This window comes from Leuciscus leuciscus (assembly GCF_965113295.1).
Source record: "Leuciscus leuciscus genome assembly, chromosome: 13".
Taxonomy (NCBI): domain Eukaryota; kingdom Metazoa; phylum Chordata; class Actinopteri; order Cypriniformes; family Leuciscidae; genus Leuciscus; species Leuciscus leuciscus.
In genome coordinates, this window is record NC_138737.1 from 18505988 (window position 1) to 18527118 (window position 21131).

At 35.9% G+C, this 21131-nt stretch overlaps 1 protein-coding gene and 1 long non-coding RNA gene across 2 annotated transcripts in view; one reads left to right on the forward strand and one right to left on the reverse strand.

Moving 5' to 3' along the window:
* The window catches only part of ipo11 (importin 11), a 172381-nt gene that overhangs the window by 79269 nt on the left and 71981 nt on the right, over nucleotides 1-21131 (reverse strand). Inside the window, exons 17-20 of the mRNA XM_082187980.1 lie at nucleotides 7063-7096; nucleotides 6776-6816; nucleotides 6570-6686; nucleotides 3512-3625 (exon numbers count right to left, since the gene is read on the reverse strand). Coding sequence (XP_082044106.1) covers nucleotides 3512-3625; nucleotides 6570-6686; nucleotides 6776-6816; nucleotides 7063-7096 — 306 coding nt within the window. The remainder of the gene's footprint in view (nucleotides 1-3511; nucleotides 3626-6569; nucleotides 6687-6775; nucleotides 6817-7062; nucleotides 7097-21131) is intronic.
* Nucleotides 11838-15824, forward strand: LOC309511918. Its single transcript, XR_014210824.1, has 2 exons — nucleotides 11838-12803; nucleotides 12893-15824. It is a non-coding gene; the product is annotated as an uncharacterized lncRNA (long non-coding RNA).

Here is a 21131-nt window from a genome sequence, read left to right on the forward strand (position 1 = left end):
GAGCTGTCCATCAAAATCACAGATGGAGAGCTCTAGGGGGCTCAGAGAAGGTAGAGCTGTACCATCTGTAGAATCCAGGTGAAGCTTTGTTACTGTCAATGGGCCAGTGATGAAAAACAACAAACAGAAGCCAAGGACACACACCACAGACACGAAAAGCCATAACGAAAGAAAAGAGACGAGGAACTTGGGTTTGTGTTTTTCAAAATATTTTGCAAATATTCAATAAAACATATTAAAAACAGCTTGAGACTGAACCTCATAACTCAATTGGCTCCTCAAACTGTTGGTCAAACATTATAACTCCAATTCGCCTCTATCACTAATGAAGTGCTTCTTCACGCAGTTTGGACCGTCTCTGCTTTGCTTGCAATGAAAGGGCAAATAAAGAACTGGTTCTTTAAATAAGCACAGCATTATCTTTACTCAAGTAACACTAAATATATAACCAGTGCAAAACACTATTCCCTTTACATGAGACTTTGGCCATATGAAAAAAAAAACAGAGCGACCACAGCTACATTATAACCTGTAAGTTGCTGAAAACGTAATGCAGGTAAAATGTTCATAATATAATGACTTGCAAGTACCTGTCCATATATAGAATCACAGTTTCCACCCAACAGAGACAATATAAGTATTGCACATTGAGAGGAAATAGCCACATCTGTTTTGAAAATTAAGGTGGATACCAGGGGTAACCAACCCTGCTGTTGGAGAGCCAGCTTCCAGCATACACATCTAAACCAGTCAAGGTGTTCAGGATTACTTGAAAATTACAGACAGATGTGTTGGAACTTGGCTTGACTAACCCTGGTGTAATACGATACAACCACAAAAATCAGATATAGACTCATTTACCAAAGACAAATTCCAACTAATTCACAAAAAAACATTCTAGTTTACCAAAAAAGTTTCCAAACATTCCAAATTCCAAACAAAAGCTCCAATGACAACGGCCAATTTTGCAGGCCAAGAAAATTTAGCCTCTGCAGGTCAACAAATCATATCCAAGTGTGCAATAAAGAGAGCATCCATTCTGGAGCATCTGTCAGAAATATGCTTTTGGGGATGGACCCATGATGGGGCCATTTAGGGATGATTGACTTTGAATGTTCACTGGTAATATTGTCTCTTCAGCATTCTGTGCCAAGCTGGATAGCAGCAGCTGTGATACCATATGGCTAGAAGAGGAGGCCACAGAAAACACAAATAAATGCAAGGTTAATAGCAAACTGCTGATGGCGGGTGGTGAGATATCCAAACAAAAGATAGTTTCCGGAAGGACTGCTGGCATTTTAATATGCAAATCTAAGGACTTAGCAAAAAAAAAAAAAAGAAGAAAAGATTAATGAGTGCTGGTCAACTAAGCTGGCACAAGTTTCGGATTTTTGGAAGTATGCAAATTTCAGCCAAGCCTTGGCCGATCTTTTAAACTGATTCATGTGCCTCTGATTTACAAGAACTGAAGACGCTGTAATGAAAGGGCCTTTAACGTGAGCGAGAAAGTTAATATGCAAGATGTGGTGACTGAACAAAAGAGCACTTTTAAACACAAAGACCAGCTCATTCAAGCTGATGATTGCTCAATAACTCTCCTCAGAAGAATATTTATGAAATGAACTATGAAATAAATGCCATTTTCGACTTTTGGCCGAAAGAGAAAAAAGGCGAAAAATAAATGCTGCCCTGTCCCTCCTTGTTCAGTGCCCATGTTTCACTCTCGGCTCCACTTACAAAGATGCACAACTTCGAAGTGACTTTGGCTGAGCTCTGCTCAATATAGAAACAAATAAATTCCAATATTAAACGAATAATTACTTAAATGATCACAGTATATTCCAGACAATTCCATATATAATAAAAAAAAATGTCAGTCATATATTGTCTTCCTGGCCAAAACAAGATAAAATGTGGACACTGGCTATGTGAGACCCAATCCGGCTTTGACCCAATTTTGGCATTACATTTGCCATAAAGAGTTCTCTAATCAATCAATTTGCTCAATATGATTTCTTATTTAAATTCACCAAGATTTAAATTATTTTTATACTTAAATAATTTTTAATAATTATATTTAATAATTATCAACTTAAATGTGCCGTTATTTAAATGTATTTTTATAATTAAATAATTATTTAGTTAATAAATATAATTAATAAATGGCAAATAAATTTCTTTCATAATTCTGTAATTGGTAAATAATAATATCAATTTAATATTTAGTCATTATTTAATGTAAATACTAACAATTATTTAATTATAAAGGGTTTAAATAACTAAATACATTTAAATGTTAATAATTATTTTAATAAACAGTATATTACAGACAAATCCTTCTCTAATGACACACACACAAAAAAAAATACATATACACACATATATATATATATATATATACATATATATATATATATACATATATATATATATATATGGTAGAATTTTGGTAGCTTGCATTGCATGTCAGTCATATAGTGTCTTCCTGGCCAAAACAAGGTGCAATGTGGATATTGAACTTTAGAAGTTTAGTCAAAAGTCTGGTTATGAGAGAGACCAAAATAACCAAAACTCAACATTAAGAGCTCAGGTACCGTTTCAAAAAGGGTTTCAAAGTGTATGTTTTTGAAAACGATACCATTATCGTCTTTGTGTAAACTACAAAAACGTGAATTTGTGAAAACCGGTGACTTCATTCACATGTATTAATTAGGCGAGTCATTTTTCTTTACAAAGTGACATCACCAACTACTGGCCTGACATGCATAATAGAGAGCTTTGAGTCGTTTTCGCAGGTCTGTGTGAATGAAGGATCGTTTTGTCAATGTTGTCGTCTATACGCAAAAAACACAAAGGAAAAAAAACGTTTCCATTTTAAGTACATCGTTGTCGTGTAAACGTCCCCTTAGGCAATCTCCAAGAGTCACAACCCAGTATGCAGTATGCATAACCCAGGATCCATTTAGTCAAAATTTTATTTTATAAAATGTTGGTGTTCCTGCATCAGCAAAGTGTTGCTCAATGGAGCTCTCAGTTAAACCAAGCTCCAGATATCCAGCTACTGCAGCCTCTGGATGGTTTAAATGTGAGTGTCACTCATCTCCTCAGGGGCCGGAGTGACACAGAAACTGCTCCTGATTCATAGAGCAAAAAAAAAAAAAAAAGACAGGATAAAAAGAGCAGCTTGCAGGATCCCATGTGGAGGAAGATGGAGAAGCACTGTGGCAATTTTCAAATACACCCATCAATAACAAGCTCCTGTTCGCATGTGTGTTCATATGCTCACAGCAGGAAAGGATGAAGTGTTTCGTACTTAAATAAAGGTCTTCTGCAAAACCATGGCTGGAGGGCATTTGTTCATATCAACAGACGACGACGGTGAAAACCGGTGGTGGTACACACATCACGTCCAAGTTAGCACTTGAAACACAAACAGAATGCTAAACACCCGACCCGACCATTTCAAAGGCTCGTTATCGGTTTCATTCTTGGCCCCGTGGGTATGCCGTACCTGTACGAGATGGATGAGGGTAGTGAGAATGGCACAGCGGAGCATGTTGTGTTCTTCTGACTGCTTCCAAAGAAGAGGAAGGTACTGAACCAAGCAGCCCACGTACGGTCGAATCTAGAAGAGAAAAGGGGAAAAGTAAAGCACTGATCTTAATTGCAAAGGAGCACACAAACAAATGAAAAACTTTTTTTTTTTTTTTTTTTGAGGCTGAATGCTTTAATAGATTAATTAAAAAGAAAAATCAGAAAACAGGTCAGCTTCAAAGAGCCTCTAAAAATGTGATTACACTTTAAAGCAGGAGTGACCTGGTAATTCTAATGATGGCTGTCATTTGATTTTAAAACTGCAGAAACCAACAATTACAGTTATGGAGTTTTTAAACTGTCTGATCGCAATGATACTCAAATATGATGATCCTCTATTGAGAGAAACATATAGGCAGGTGACCAATTTATACTATGTAAAAAATAATGAGTGAATGTCAAATTATTAATTAAATATGAAAAATAACTTTGAATAATAGTCTATATAATCATCAACACCATTATTATTATTAATATTATTATTATTATTACTATTAGTTTTTACTAAATTTTTCTTTGAACTTCTCTGAAACATAATTGTTCAAAACAATATTGTTATGACCCATTTATACAGTGTTAAAAATATGGTCTGACAACCATGTCAAATTCTTAATTTATATTTATAAAATGTATAAATAAAAATAAACATTTATTATTACTATTTTCTTTACCATATATATTTTTTTAAATTTCTGTTAAAAGGAAAACAAAGTTTAAATATGCCGCAAACAGTCTGTCACTATGCACCAATAAGTGATAACAGTATTTGCATGTCATGATTAAATTATACACACACACACACACACAAATGTGTATATATGACTAAGATAATTGCAAACAATTTTGTGAAATAATCTGATTACTCAGTCAATTAATATCTTTTACTTTTAAGCTCTGTCTGCACTGTAAGTGATGCAGCATAACAAAACTAGGGCTTGACAAGGATCATACCATAGAGGTTTTGGGTTTTGTTTGTGCTGCTGTGCCTTTAAGACACAACAACATTCCATGTGAAATAAACAAACCAAATGTGCTGCAGAAACAATTCAAACCTAATGACGACGTTCCCGCCTTAAAATGTTAATTGCAACTTTATTTCACACCACTTTAGATCTTGCAATTGGGAGAAATAACTTTGCAATTAACGGTTTCAATTTTTTTTTACTCTGAGGGCGAAGCAGCTTTAAAAGATTTTAATTATTTCTTTTAATTGTGATTTTATATCTCACAGTGTGACTTTCTCACAGTGTGACTTTCTCACAAGGCAACTTTCTAATTTAAACTTTCTAACACAATGGCCTTTATTTATTTTTTATTTTGAGCCCCAAAACTGGACTGAAATAATCAGAGATATTCACACCTATATATTTTTTCCCTCTCAAAATGCTGCATATCCCTAAAATTAGGATCCTTCAGAAAGATTTGCAGAAACGGGAACAGAAAAGGAATTTTCATATGTTTTACTCCTATATTGTTAGTTCTTCAGTTGTTTAGGATTAATACATTCTCCTTTACCTCTCCATAACTGAATTGGCCCAGTTTTACATTTCTAATCACCCAACAGGCATCACTGATTGGGTTTGAAATGAACTTTGTCACTCACTGGCTAATTTGGCTACTAAATTAATTTGCCGGCCATTCAGAACTTCTACTAGCCAAAAAAAATAAAAAATAGACCAGATTAACTACGTCACAGCTTATATATTTTTTTAATAAAATTTGTATTTCATACATTCATTTCTTATTCAACCAAAATCCTGTCTAGCCATCTCCTCCCTTCCTTTTTCATCCTCATCCTTTTCACCAAAAGATGTTTTTTTTTTGGTGAAACATCACATACCATGCGGAACAAAACAAACCTGTGGTCTAAGGATAAGCCAGGGTCTGCTAAAATTGAAGGATGTTGGAAAATTACAATGTCTTTTCAGTTAACCAAATGCTTAATGTCCTCCGAGCTCTCATCTTCAGCTGTATCAGTAAGGAAGTGCTGTTTTTCACATCGGTCTTTGCATGTGAACTGAGTGAACTCTGGAAGTATTGCCACATTATTGTTTTTTTATTTTTTATCTTCGCTTCAGTGCAAATTAATCGCGTGCCGTTATCTGTTGCGTAGTGACGGGTTTGTTCAAGTAAGCTAGATATGCATATATATTAAATACAGCAATACGCTGTATTTAATATATCACGATGACTCAGGAGTTGAGTATTTGCGTTAAATCTGCGCAGATTTGGCTTACACGAACTTCCCCAGCAAAGTGAGTAAATATAATAAAGTAACAGGCCAAATTGGTTAATGATTTGACAGTGTTACCCGCCACAGTTGATTTTTACCCGCATTTGGCGGGTGTTAATTTCAAACCCTGCTGACGCATAAACTGTGTCGACGTATTCATCTAATGTCAGAAAGATGCTAAATGCCACATTTCAGAAGGCACATGTAAAAAGGCATTAATAAATCCATTTAACTTTCCTTTCAGGGAGGACTGTGAATACCTGTGCAAACTAGAAGATTTTAAAATAAAAAATTTGACTAAACTTTAAGCTGAGTATACACAGTGGAGCATTGAATCATTGAAGAGGGCATTTAATAACTCCTGTGCTGCACAACATTTATACAGAAGATTACTTCTCAAAAAGCTTCCACTTTACACGGTATGACCCTTTGTAATTTATGTTTGACCTAACAAAGCTTAAATCATGAATCTTTGTATTCTACCATGATTAATATAACTATCATTCTTCAAATGGCTCAGAGTCAAGGCTCACGCAATAAAAGGTCATTTTCAAGCAGGTCGTGGCCTTGTCCTCAGTCAGCATGGTTTGGTCATGACATGACATGACATGAATATGTGTCTTTCAGTGTGCAAAAACAACAAATACTAGCGTTTTAAATAGAATGTGACCCCAGGGGATAAAGATTGCACCCTCTGTGTTTGAAAGACATCATTTGACCTCTCAGGGTGACTGAAGCTCACCTGGATGCTGACTCTTTCGATGACGCAAGAAATAACGTGGAGAACTTGCATTTTGGTGTCGCATTCATTGACCTGTTGCAACAGCTGGAACAACAGGCCGAAAATAGACTCCAAGTACTGAAGAGGAATAAAATAGATGTTAATGAAGGCCTTTAAATCAATAAATGAAATGTAATTATGTCAAATGTTCAAAACAACCATCTTACCGGTAAGAATTGCTCAGTTCTGAACTCAAAGTCATCGACGGGTGAGGCTGAGTTAAGTGTAATGACTACAATGAGCTCTTAAATACACACCTGATTATCAGACATGAAGATGAATGAGGATGAAAGTGATTCAAGTAATCATACGCAAACAAGTGGGAATGGCTATGGGTTAATATGCAAACTAATTACAAGTGTGCTTAAATGCATTTAATTAGTTGACAAATGACCACTCTGGTGTAAAGACTGGAAGCTGCCACAGGCTCAGCATCACTCAGAGAAAAGGATATCCAGCTTTAGAGTTGTGGCCGTTTCGATGCGAACCTAAAACAGAGAAAATTTTCATTATTATGCAAAAATTAATAAAGCGTGATCTGATCTGTGAAGTATGAAATTTTAATGGGAGAATGTCCCACACCACCAGTGCCACCAAATGTAATGGAAATAATGACCTTCTGACCAAGGCATTTCCAAGATGTTTTCACTGGTTCATTAATTTATATCAAGAACATTTATATTAATAATTTCCATTCTTTTTCCTTGGCTTTAAGATTTTTTTGTTTTTATGACTTCAGTTTTCCACTGGTTCTGTATTACAGTTTTTTTTAAAATTAAATATCTAATGAAATGTATGAAAGCTGCCATAACTAAAACATTTTACATTTTCCAGCAGTGTAAAATGTCCATTCATTTGCATCACTGTAGGAATCTTGACAAGTGTTTACAAACACACAGGTTAAAAGTTTTTTTTTTTTTTTGAAATGTGACGATATTGAAATGTATAATGTCACAACAAATTTATATTTAAAATAAATGCTGTTCTTTGAACTTTGTTCATCCAAGAATCCTGAAAAAAAGTACCACGGTTTGGAAAAAAAATCATATAAAAAATCCCTGCATATCAAACTGAGCTAGGAAAAACTATATTACAAGCTTCACCTCCAAAGAACTCTTTTAAAGGACAGCCATTCATTTCACCTTAAATCAGTGTGGTACATGTCGACAAGAGACCTCTAAGCCTACTCAAGTTTCCTCAACATATAAATCTTGAGAGTTAGCCTGTAACCAAAACAAAATTAACATCATTAAAAGGTCTTGCCGGTACGGGATAACAGAGGAGCCTGAGGGTGTTTAGCAAGGATTGCATAAAGAGTGTGACTCAAGCAGGTGGCTAATGACAGACCCCAACACCCTCTCAAAATGATCTATTACACAGGCTGATGGGACAGCATGCTGCGCTCCACAAACAGGTTTAGAACGAGCAATAGCAGGAGATTATGAAATTTCCCCAACACATCAAACTTAATGATCAAGCAATTTTCTGAGAAATAGCCAAGGGCCTGAAGCAATGCATTTATTAAGTAGTGAACGGACAAAGACCGAAATGGACAAGAAAGACATCTTAACTACTGATTGGTCTGATTCGTCTCTGAATAATCCTTCCATTAAAAGTCCGTTCTTACTGACAGCTGCTTTGCTCCAGTATATCAAAAACGATCTCTGTCATGTTAATAGAAATGCTGGAAACTCTCACTTTCAGCCACTTTGTTTTTGTACTGTATATAGAAAAAAAAGCAGTATGTCAACTTATGTATGCAAAATAAACATCATACCATATCAGTCATTGATCGATTTGATTTTTTTTTTTACATTTATCAGTAACAGACTATGTTGTACATTAAATGCTAATTTTCTCTATTTTTATGTAAACTTTATATTACATTTGCTGTTTATTTAACGTTCAATTAAAGTCAAGTCAAGTCAAGTCAAGTTTATTTGTATAGCGCTTTTCACAATACAGATTGTATCAAAGCAGCTTCACAGTATTAAATTAAAATAATACAACAAAGTTTTTTCCAAGAGGAATTTATTGATTGATAAAATTTAATTAAATATCCCCAAAATATCCCCAACTGAGCAAGCCAAAGGCAACAGTGGCAAGGAACCGAAAAACTCCATCAAGTGACCTAATGGTGTCCTAAAACTCCATCAGGTGACCTAATGGAGAAAAAAAAACCTTGGGAGAGCCCAGGCTCAGTCGGGGGCCAGTTCTCCTCTGGCATTTATGAGCTAGAGGCCGGATTGTAGTTTGAACTGTAGGATTATATGAATGCCTGGCTGAAGAGATGCGACTTTAATCTAGTTTTAAACTGGGAGAGCGAGTCTGAGCAACGAACAGTATCAGGAAGACTATTCCAGAGTTTTGGAGCCAAATGTGAAAATGCTCTCCCTCCTTTGGTGGTTCTGGATATCCTAGGTATGACCAAAAGCCTTGAATTTAGTGATCTTAAAGAGCGCGATAGATTATAGGGTGATAGAAGATCCGTTAAATAGAGTTAAAGTTCATCTTTAAAACACGTAATTTACTAACGCTGTTAAAAGTCCTCTTTAGCAAATCTCAAATTAAATATCCTTTTTATACTGCACATTATAATGCTATGATACCTAAAATCACTTATAGAATTTAAAATGCCTTCTTTATTTTTGATTAATAAATTAATTATAATGCACAGTATGGCCCCTCCTCAAGGCTGGAACACTGCCAGAAGCCACGCCCCCTGTCTCTGACATCAGAACACATACAATCCAACCAAAGCCCAACCTACCCGTGGGAAGATGAGTAATGAGTTTTTTTCAAATTTTGTCAAATATTGTGCATATATTGTGACTTTTTTTTTGTGGCTTCTCTGTATAAGTACAAACCGTTACGTTAATGACTGGCAGTAATTTGCGAGTGAGTTCAGCCATCTTCAGTCTAGCTTGCTAATAAACAATAATTACGTGTCATCATTAAAACGTAATTACAATCCCTAGCAATCTGTTGAGTTATAGATAGCAGTCAGCAAATTGTTTTTGTGTCGAGACATGACAACTTAGCGGAGCTTCATAGAGCTTCAGACATGCCCACTGGCCAAAGGCTGCAGACCAGAAATGTCCCAAGCATGGCATTAGAACAATAAAATAAAATAATACAGGCAGAGGACAATGTCTCTGCAGAACCCAAACAGCACTACACACTTCTAGCGGAATACAATTATCAGTTTATCTGTATCGGCCAGGATTATAATATCGGCAAGTTGTTTTATATCTGTTTTACCACATCTGTGTAAATTATAGGTAACACTTTGTGTCCTAGTTACACATCTTACATGTATTCATAGGTAAAACAGTAAATTACGCATAATTATATGCAACTAACCCTAAATCTAAACCATAAGTACAAGTTGTTCATTAATATTACTCCATAATTATAAGTCCATAATTGTATAATTACACTTTAACAAGGATGACTTAAAGTGATGAACAAAAGTGTGTGATTTCAGATACAGCAACTGTCAGTGTGAGTCTCTATACTAAAATATATTGTTGATTTAACTTAAAGTTGCCTGGTTGCCTTAAAAGTTTGATTTAATTTAAATAAAAAATTGTAGTTAATACAATGAAGGAGATTGGTGTAATCAACAGAAACTCAAAATAGCATGCTATCTGAACCACATTAATTATCAAAGTGGATTTGAGAAAAGAAAAAAAAAGTTGTGACAAATCATGAAAATAATTTTATACGGCATAGAAGGCTAAAGCTGGAAGACTGTAAGAGAAGCGCCGCACAGGGGGTACAGTTTGCACGTCTTTTACGCTCCTACAGTATTTAGGCAACCAATTAAGACACACAAAAACCTGCTATTTTCTAAGCATTTTCATAGCTACAGACTGTAAAGCAATGTAACTAACAGAAACAATATCGTCAGTTCCCGAATTCAATCCATCGTCATTGAAATGGGTTTAGGAGGGCTTACATATTCTACACAAGGATTAAAAGCAGAGATAAGCAGGGCTGCCTCCTCTCTCTCAGAGGCATCCGCAGCGTAAAACATCAAACACCGGCTGAAAATAAAGCACTCTGCTCCCTGCCAGAGTACAGAGCGCCCACCCAGCAGATATGAGGGAATTATGAGCGAGGAGATGGGATTCTGTGACAGGAACCCTTTAACAAGGTATATGCCAGCCTGCGGATGTCGGACGAGTCCACGTGCCACCTGGCCAACCAGAGCGGCCCATCAGTACGGGTCTGCCTGCATCACTGTTATCAGCCTGCTCAGCTTGTCCCCGATATGGATATGAGCATCTAATCCTGCTTTCTTCGGCTCGTCTGAATGGAGATAGGTGAATAATAGCTATTAGTCTCCACAAGCAATCGCTGAAGACACAGCTGCCAAGGTAATTCCCCCACAAGACTTCCCACGCAAACACATATCCATGCACTCTGTTCATTGTTCACAGTGTTTTGTTTTGGCAATAGTTTTTGTGTTTTGAACATATACAATAATATAATACAAAGTATTTGAGAAAACTGGAAATTCTAAAATACTATTTATAATAAAAAAAAAACACCATAAATACTTCTTGCTTTAGAGACGCAACCTTACAGGCAAAGTATGTGCCAAAAGTTAGGAACTCTCTTAATTGTAACAGTGGCAAAAAATAAATATTGAAATTATATTTAAAATGATATGGTAATACTTTAGCATTCATTGACTACATTAGGAAACATGAACTAACACTGAAAATACTTCAAAAGCATTTAGTAATCTTAGTTAATGTCAGCAATTAAAAATACTTTATCAAAATAAATAAAAAATTGTGTTAATATTTAATAGACCTAAGCTAACATGAACTATAAATGGCTGCATTTAATAAAGATTAATAAATACTCTAACAAATGAATTGCTCATTAATGTTAGTTAATGCATTACCTATAACATTAGCAAATGGGAACTTATTGTTAAAAGTTATTAATTATATCATTATATCATATATTATTATTATAATATATAATAATTATATCATAAATTAATTTAAATATAAATAAATACATTTTATAACTATAATAAAATTAACAATTTGATAGAATTCTAGAATTCTATTTATATATTGAAAGTCTGAATCTGGGACAACGATAAACACAAAATAATTTTTTTGTTAAATGTAAAGTTTTAAAGTGATCATCCAAAGATACAAGTTGAAATCAATCAATTTATTTTTATTTTTAATATATATTTAAAAAAAAAATAAAGTCAGCCCCTGGCAAATAAAATACCAGTTTCCTGGTATTTAGCGATTTCATCTAAAGTAGCTCAAACAACTCAATACACATTATTTAGTTTTTTCTTCTAAACGCAGTTAATAACTTAATGTTAAGTTTTTAATTTTTTTTATTAAAATCGATTATTTCATCACAATGCTTCTTTTGGACTTATCTTCATGTATATCAGATGTCAAAACATTAAAGAGGAGGTAGTTTTCCCCTAGTAACAGCAGTGCAAGCGAAGGAGCAGTACAGTATTTGCAAATACAAGCTGTATATATGTATGAGGGTGTGTTCATATGAAAGCGATTAGTCTATTCTTTTCAAGCTGACAAACCATGAAATAGAAGTAGCCCGATCTCATTTCCTTTGCATAATAGAGTTCGGGCAATGTTGAAACATATAAGATAAATGATCTACCACTGTGTTGAAAGATCCTGGAGGCATGAGAGCTCATTTCTGAACAGGCCAAACGCTGCACATTCTTCACATTACCTAGACATACAGTGTTATTGACACGCTTTCTTGTTGTGCCTAGGATAGAGGTCAATAATTAAAAGAACACAGCTGACATCCATTCAGATCAAAACCATCTCAATAATTAATCAAAGCTCTCAAAATTAACGTGTTCATTTTACATACATTTGTTTTTCTCCCATTTAACACTTTAAAAATATTTTAAAACGCAATTACGCAATCCGTTTATTTATTGTCATCCTTTGGCTGTGCTATATAATCGTATTATCATTGATTCAAGTGTCATTAAACCACTCAAGTGCGATAAGATGCAAAAAAGAACTCAAATCTATACTGGAGTGCTGTCTGTAAAGCGGCTTTCTGTGAACAAACGCCGAAACCAGACGGCATGCCAGCTGTCATTGCCAGCATTGAGTTCTCTTTCGTGCTTGAACAAACAAAAACAAACAAAATTATGTCAAAATTCCAGTTTTGTCGAGTATCCTGGTAAGCACAGTCTTAGAGGAGTTAAAAAGTGTTAAATGAATAGAGTTGTGAGAAAACAGGATGCGTGTTAGATCTGCATCATGTGCATCAGGTCTTAAAGTAACTGTCATTAATGTTAATCAAAGAAAAAAGGCAAAGACAAAATAACTGACTTTGATTTAGGAAGACTGTGCAGTGTTTGATTATTACATTTCTGTACATTTATTTGTTAGACCTAACTGAAAATCTTAAAGCACTGTTTACAAGGTTACATGGGTCAAAAACAACATAAACAATAAAAAATCTTTTTTGCAGGGCAGAAATGATACTGACCTTCATTCATTGTGCTTAGAAAAAAAAGATGCCCTTAAAAAAAGATGTAAAATATACTGTCTTTATATTGTTTCTACATTATTTGAGTTTCAATGTGAAAGTATTACAATATAATTTTTTTTTTTAAAAGATTTAAATGTTAGCTAAAAAATATATACACCTGGTCAAAAGTTAAAACATTTTTTAATGCTTTTGAAAGAAGTCTCTTATTCTCACCAAAGCTATATTTATTTGATGAAAAATTCTGTAAAAAAAAAAAAACAGCAATTTTGTGAAATAATGTTTTAATTTAATATTAATTATCTATTCAAATCAAATGTGTCAGCATCTGACAATTTTATTTATTTCAACACCATTCAGATTATATACTGGACAAGACCATTTTGGAGAAACAATTTAAACTTTTCCTACATAATATAAAAAGGCCAAGGCATGTGAAAATGTATCATATTTTCAAATCTATTATTTAAGATGTATTATTTCTTACTATAATCTCAGTCCTTGAAAGCTGTGCTTAACCAAAACCCCTTGGATAGGACACAAATAAAATGTTCTTGGTAAACATACATTTTGACAAACAAATGCCATTTTAATTGGTTGTTAAAAAAATTGCCACTCACACAAAGTTCAAATCTGCAACTTCTTGCACTGAAATTAAAGCAACACAGACCACAACATGTCATTATTTGAATGGTGGATGACTGGCCTATAATGAATTTCGAAGGCTTGAGGAGCTTTAATTGAACCCAAGAAATGACCAATGGGTTGTTTTATAAGCAGGAGGGTAAAATCTCCAGAGTTGTTATGTTGAAGCTGTGTAAGAGTAGTTTGTCTTTGCCTGGAGCCTTCAGGCCCGAGGCAACTGTCAAGTCTACTCAAGCTGCGAGTCTGCACACTGACATGACAGCACCTCTAGAGCGCTGACGGCTCACCATGCTCAGACGACGAGCGTTTGTGGAAAAGCACGAAGGTAGAGTCTGCAAATGTGCACAGAAAGTAAACTATCCATTCAGTCTGCTTGCTGGCTCAATAAAGTGAATATTAAGCGTTTTACAGATAAGAAAATGAACTGTAGATAATGGTTACATTTAAAGGGTTTGCTCACCAAAAAATGTAAAATTCTGTGTCTTACACACAGGCAGCTCATGATCTGGTGTTTTCAAGCGTTTTCAGTGCGGCTTATGCTGCCTTCACGTGCTATCGGAATTATCGCAAACACTAGTTTGCTAGCTAAAAATTGCCCTCTCAAGACATATTTACCACTGGGAAGCTTGGGGGTAATTGTGATACCCAAAGTCCTGAGTTAAGTGGGCCATAAACTTTAAACATGGCAGAGGGGAGAACGATTGCTGCTGAAACTGGTATTATTTGCTAGTCTTTAAGTCCACCGCTCCAAAAGGGGTTGGAGGACATAATTGTGCTCCCAAAGTGCACCATATTAATGCATTTAACTTTAAAATATCCAATTTTCTTCTGAGGTCAACCCCCTTATAGTCCCACAAAATTCTGTGGGAAAAACTATAATTGGATCAAAACAGCAAAATTGGACCCCAATAACTCTCATTGCATTAAAAAAAAAAAAAAAACTTGACACAAAATACATTGTTTAAAATATCTTCTTTTGTGTTCCATAGAAAAACATGTAGTTCCAAACGTGTAGTAAGTCATTCACATTTGGAATGCCATAAAGGTCAGTACAAGTTTTATTTTTGGGTGAACTATCCCTTTAATGCTACAACAGAACTATATTGCTCCAAAAGAAAGAAACCAAAAATTAACGCGTAATAAGACGTAATACTGATGAAAGGCTATAAATGCCTAAGGCTTTACATCAAGATTGCCCTGTTGCCAACTGAGACTCACCCTGAGACGGGACAATATTTCTATGCCTGACATGTTTAGGATGAAATGTGAAATACATTAAATTAATATATTACCGGCATTCAGCATTCCCAGTTTGTCTCATTTTCCATCGTTCAATAATACTTGTTTGTTTGCCATTCCCTCCCTGGACGGGTTCGCTGAGTGAAATGGAGCTGTGTTTTTACTCGGTTTTATAAGCTAATAACAAACAGGTAAACTTTATTTGGATTCCCTGTCACACGTACCTAGCAGCTGCACAGCTGAAAGAGAGTTAATGGTGTTTGGTGAGCCCATGGTTTGCCTCGTTCCCACGGTGTCTGACTTCAATTTCCTGTGGCACGCACGTAAATACATACACAAACACCCAAGCGAGCGCGCTCGGCCGGGAGCTCTCATACATTTGAACAGCATGCTAATGGTCTGTCATCTCCACAACTTAAATATTTAAACTGGTTCTACTGAGCCTGTGGAGCCTGCAGAGGCGATATGACATGAGAGAGTGGGCCGCTCAACGGCCTTGGTACACACTACACCGACTTCCATAAATACAATGAACATATCAATGAATAAATAAGTGCATGTTAGGGTTGGGCAGTATGACGGCGTAAAGAGCGCGATGCTAGAAATATCCACATGAATTATCAAGGAGCAGGAGTGCGTTACACTGTTTACATGTTATATGAAAGTAATGAAGAAACATGTAGTATAGAAATACGGAATAGGACGTGTCCCAAATAAGTAAAACAAATCTATTATTATGAGATGCTTGAACAATGCAAATGAGATGCTTGAACAATGCAAAGCAGATTGCACAAAGATTATACATTATGCATTAAAAAATATGTCTTAATGTATTAGGCATTACTTATTTTTATGTACAAAGGAATCCACACCGAATGATCTAGAATTTGAAATGTAATTTAAACCTACAGTATAAATCAGGGTTATTATCGCGAACTAAAACTACATCTATTAAAAACAATTAAATCAATTGAAATAAAGCTAAAGTCAAATAAAATAGAAATATTAGTTCAAATTAACTAAATGAAAATTAGAAATGTTCCCTTGGCAATAAACTAAAACTGGAAATACATAAAAAAATACATGAAATAAAATAGATTAAACCTGAATATATATATATATATATATATATATATATATATATATATACACACATATATATACACATATATTTACATTACATTTACATTTAGTCATTTAGCAGACGCCTTTCTCCAAAGCGACTTACAGATTAGGACAAAATTCAGCGAGTCATCATAAAGAGGCAAAAGCAACAACAACGCAAGAAGTGCTCAAAGTACGAAGTTCAGGTATTATTCAGAGTAGTATAAGCCTGATAAGTGATGTTACAAAGGGAAAGGAAAACTTTTTTTTTTTTTTTTTTTTTTTTTTTTTTTTTTTTTTCTATAAGGTTAAGTGCTCACGGAAGAGATTGGTTTTCAGCTGTCTTTTGAATGTTGTCAGGGATTCTGCATTCCGGATGAGGGTGGGGAGAGCGTTCCACCAGCATGGAACTGTGAATGAGAATGTTCTGGAAAGTGATTTTGTGGCTTTCTGTGATGGAACCACGAGACGTCGCTCGTTGACCGATCGTAGGTGTCTGGTAGGGATGTAGACTCGTAGGAGTGAGTGAAAGTAGGAGGGAGCTGAGCCTGTGATAGTTCTGTAAGCAAGCGTCAGTGCCTTGAACTTGATGCGAGCAGCGAGAGGTAGCCAGTGCAGAGAGATGAACAGAGGAGTGACGTGGGCCCTCTTGGGCTCGTTGAAGATAAGACGAGCTGCAGCATTCTGAATCATCTGTAGGGTTTTGGTTGCACATGCTGGAAGTCCAGCCAGAAGAGCATTGCAGTAGTCAAGCCTAGAGATGACCAGGGCCTGGACGATGAGTTGTGTTGCATGCTCAGTTAGGAAAGGCCTGATTTTCCTGATGTTGTGCAGTGCAAACCTGCATGATCGAGCTGTCTTTGAAATGTGATCTGTGAAGGTCAGCTGGTCATCAAACGTTACTCCAAGATTTCTGACCGATCTTGATGGGGTGATTAATGATGACTCTAGCTGGATGGTGAAGTCGTGCTGTAGAGACGGATTGGCAGGGAGGACGAGAAGCTCAGTCTTTGCCAGGTTGAGCTGCAGGTGATGTTCCTTCATCCATGTGGAGATGTCCGCCAGACAGCTTGAGACCCGTGCAGCTACTGTGGGATCATCTGGTTGAAAGGAGAGGAAGAGCTGCGTGTCATCAGCATAGCAGTGGTAGGAAAAACCGTGTGCCTGTATGATGTGTCCCAGTGATGTGGTGTAGATGGAGAAGAGGAGGGGACCAAGAACTGAACCCTGGGGAACCCCTGTGGTCAGCTGATGTGCTCTGGATACCTCACCTCTCCATGCGACCTTGAAGGACCTACCTGTGAGATAGGACTCAAACCAGTGGAGTGAAGTTCCTGTGATGCCCAGTGATGAGAGGGTGGACATAAGGATCTGATGATTCACCGTGTCGAAGGCAGCAGACAGATCCAGGAGAATGAGGACTGAAGATTTGGAAGCAGCTTTTGCGATCCGTAGGGCTTCTGTGACTGACAGTAATGCAGTCTCAGTTGAGTGTCCTTTCTTGAAGCCAGATTGGTTGACATCCAGCTGGTTGTTTAGAGACAAGAAGGATGTTAGTTGGTTGAAGACAGCTCTTTCAAGTGTCTTCGCAATGAATGGTAGGAGAGAGATAGGTCTGTAATTGTCTACAAATGATGTGTTTAGCGTTGGTTTTTTGAGCAGTGGAGTAACCCGAGCCTGCTTGAATGCTGTAGGGAAGGTGCCAGTATGGAGGGATGAGTTGATGATGTGTGTGAGTGATGGTAGAAGTGTGGGAGAGATGGCTTGTAGAAGGTGTGAGGGGATGGGGTCAAGCGGGCAGGTGGTAGGGTGACTGGAGAGGAGAAGTGTAGATACTTCTTCCTCGGTTAGCGAAGAAAAGGAGGACAGAGGGATATTGGCTGTGGAAGGGGTCGGTCTGGGTTCCTGTGTGTGTGGAGCTGAGAATTGACTGCTGATAGCTGTTGTTTTCTTGGTGAAGAAGTGCGCAAAATCGTCAGCAGTTAAGGAGGAGGCAGGTGGTGGTGTAGGTGGACAGAGGAGAGAGTTGAATGTCTTGAAGAGTAGTCGTGTGTTGGAGGAGCTGTTGATCTTGTTGTGGAAGTATGAAGATTTTGCAGCATGAACATCGACAGAAAAGGAGGAGAGGAGAAATTGATACATACTCAGGTCAGATGCGTCTTTTGATTTGTATATATATATACACACATATATATACACATATATACACATATATATATATATATATATATATATATATATATATATATAAAGACTAAAATGACAAAAGCACATAACAAAAATGACTAAACATTCAACTAAAATTAACGCGAAAACTGAAAATATTAAAATAAAAGCCAATTCAAAATAATAACAAAACTATAATAAGACAAAAATAATAACTTAAATAACACTGCTATAAATTTATTTGACATTTATTTTATTTTATTTAAATTGTGTCAATAATACAATTTCAAATAAATAAAGCAGCATTCGCACTAGTAGTTTTAGACTTTTGGACCCTACTATACCACATTTAAATTCTTGCAAAAATAAGTACATTGTGATTTATGGAGTTACCATGATATAAAACTGTTCATACAGTAATGTAAGATTACTGTCCTCCCTTAGTACATATTCATTTTCATGCTAAGCGCTGCACAGCAATAACTTTAACCACCAGTATGACGACGACAGAGGTGCAAACTGTGCCGTAATCAACGCCTTAAATGTAAATGTAATCAAGCCAGGAATGGACAACAAGTATGAGTTAAACCTAGATAAAATGCTTGGATTATTTTATGCTACCATCCCCATTTTAAAAATACATCATTTTGTAGCCAGCGACAGCAATCAAAATTCCAATCAGGTTGATGGAAATGAAAATGATTTGTGGATCGTCCTTCGCCTTGAATGTTTGAAGAAATCCCAAAACACTTCACTGATAATTTTCCATCACCGACTGAACGTGTCCACTCTGCCAGCTGATAAAGCCTCCATTCTATTTCAGACTCCGATAACGGCACCGAGAAGGGATTTTCACAAACATCTGTATGCATATGATGAACTCCAATAGCCATTGTTGACATCCTACTTGCTAGCATATAAATATATTTTTACCATATACTTAAAAACTTCAAAAGATAATATTCTAGATGTTCTAAACGACATATTTTCAAGCAGCTTGAGACACATTTTTAAAAGTTTGAGAGAATCACATTTTTAAAAGTTTGAGAGAATCACAACTGCAAAGACGGCCAAGACCTCAATCAGTTGAGCAAAAATACCAACGATTAAGAAACTGTGCAGACTACAAAGCTCTTCAATACAATAACTTTAGGATATTCAACAAATGAATAGTCTTGTGCAATAAAAGATTACTGATATTTAGTCTATCACAGTCTCCACAAAAAGTGGAGCTACAGATTATGTAAAATAATGAGAACATTGCTCACAGCTAGTTATTTGAAGTCAGACAGAAACTGTCTGAATGTGTTACGACAGCGCTGCTCTGATGAGTATAGAAGCTGTGCTTTAATGGTGAGATTTAGAGAATTTTTGAGTTTTACCACGCTAACAAGTCACTGCTAGCACAATGAAAGAACAGCATGCTAATGCCGTCAGCAGGATAAATCCCTTTGAAAAAGTAGTCTCCAAATTAACTTATCTTAACGAAACACCTCTAAAATAAGCTAATTGCCCTGACCCAACCTATCAAAAAAAAAAAAAAAAAAAGTCAATTCTGTCAATGCATTTAACTGCATAAACATACATATCTGAAAATCCGATCAGAAAACTCAGGCTACTGAACAGCAAATGAATACAAAATGACTGTAAGGCAAAAAGGTTCTCGCAGTGCACAAACTGCACATGAAACTGATTTTGAATGAACCGAGGCTAAGCTGCAGGCTGGAGGGTGCCTTTGCTCACGCAGTGGTATTAGCGATTAGCCACTGGTGATGCTGATTAATGCTATTGTTCATAAGTTGGCATCTAATGATGGCCTCTAATTATTTACCGAGACACAACGAGGGTCATCAGAGACCTCAAGCATCCCTAATTGGGGAAGACAATATTGATTTCAAACCAAGGGGCGATTTGTCCAGACTTTCAATGCAAAGAAAGCAAGTCAATAATTGGTAATGCTCATTGGGAATTCATAATTGCTCTCTTGCACAACATCACATCAGGGTTATTATCGTTAACTAAAACTAAAAACTTTTTTTTTTAAATTGAAATAGATCTGAAATAAAATGATATAAAATATAAAACATTTGATTAAAAAAGTATTTACAAATTTTTTTGGGAAAAGTGGCCTTGGCAACTAACTGAAAAAATAAAAAATAAAAAATAAAATAAATGAATAGAAATATTAAAAAAGAACAAAAACTGATTCAACAAAATTACAAAAGCACATAAAATAAAAAAACAAATTTAAAAATAAAAGCTAATCATTTTGATAAAAACTATAATAGTATCACATCTACGTATGGTGTGTAGTAGGGCTGGACCCGAATATTCGAATATTCGATTATTCGTTCGGTGGGTTGGTATTCGATGTGAAAATTTGACATTCGAATATTCGTTTTTTGTTTTTTTTTGCACACCTGGGATCCCCCGCGAAACGGTTCTCATTCGCGCTTGAATAAGGCCGGCGACACACTGGCTGCGTGGCGTGTCCGTTTTTATTTCGGCTCCCATGTTAACAGGTTGGAGTTTGCACACTGCCTGCGTGAGACTCAGGCGCGGCTCGAGCCACGCGGAAAACGCGTGCATGCTAGAAATAGAAGAGCGCAGAACAGCAGAGTTTTTATGGACCGAAGTGCATGCCTGAGCTTGGGTTAAGCTGAGTTGCTTTGACATTGTGGAAAATAGAATAATAGAAACAAAATGTATTAGCCTTTTTACCCGTTATTATCAATCTAAATTAATCTAGTTTTTAATTTAACTTAATTTCTTTTTTCTTTATTTAAATTTCATTTTTCTTTATTTAAATTTCGTTTTTTCTTTATTTGACTTTAGTTTTTCTTT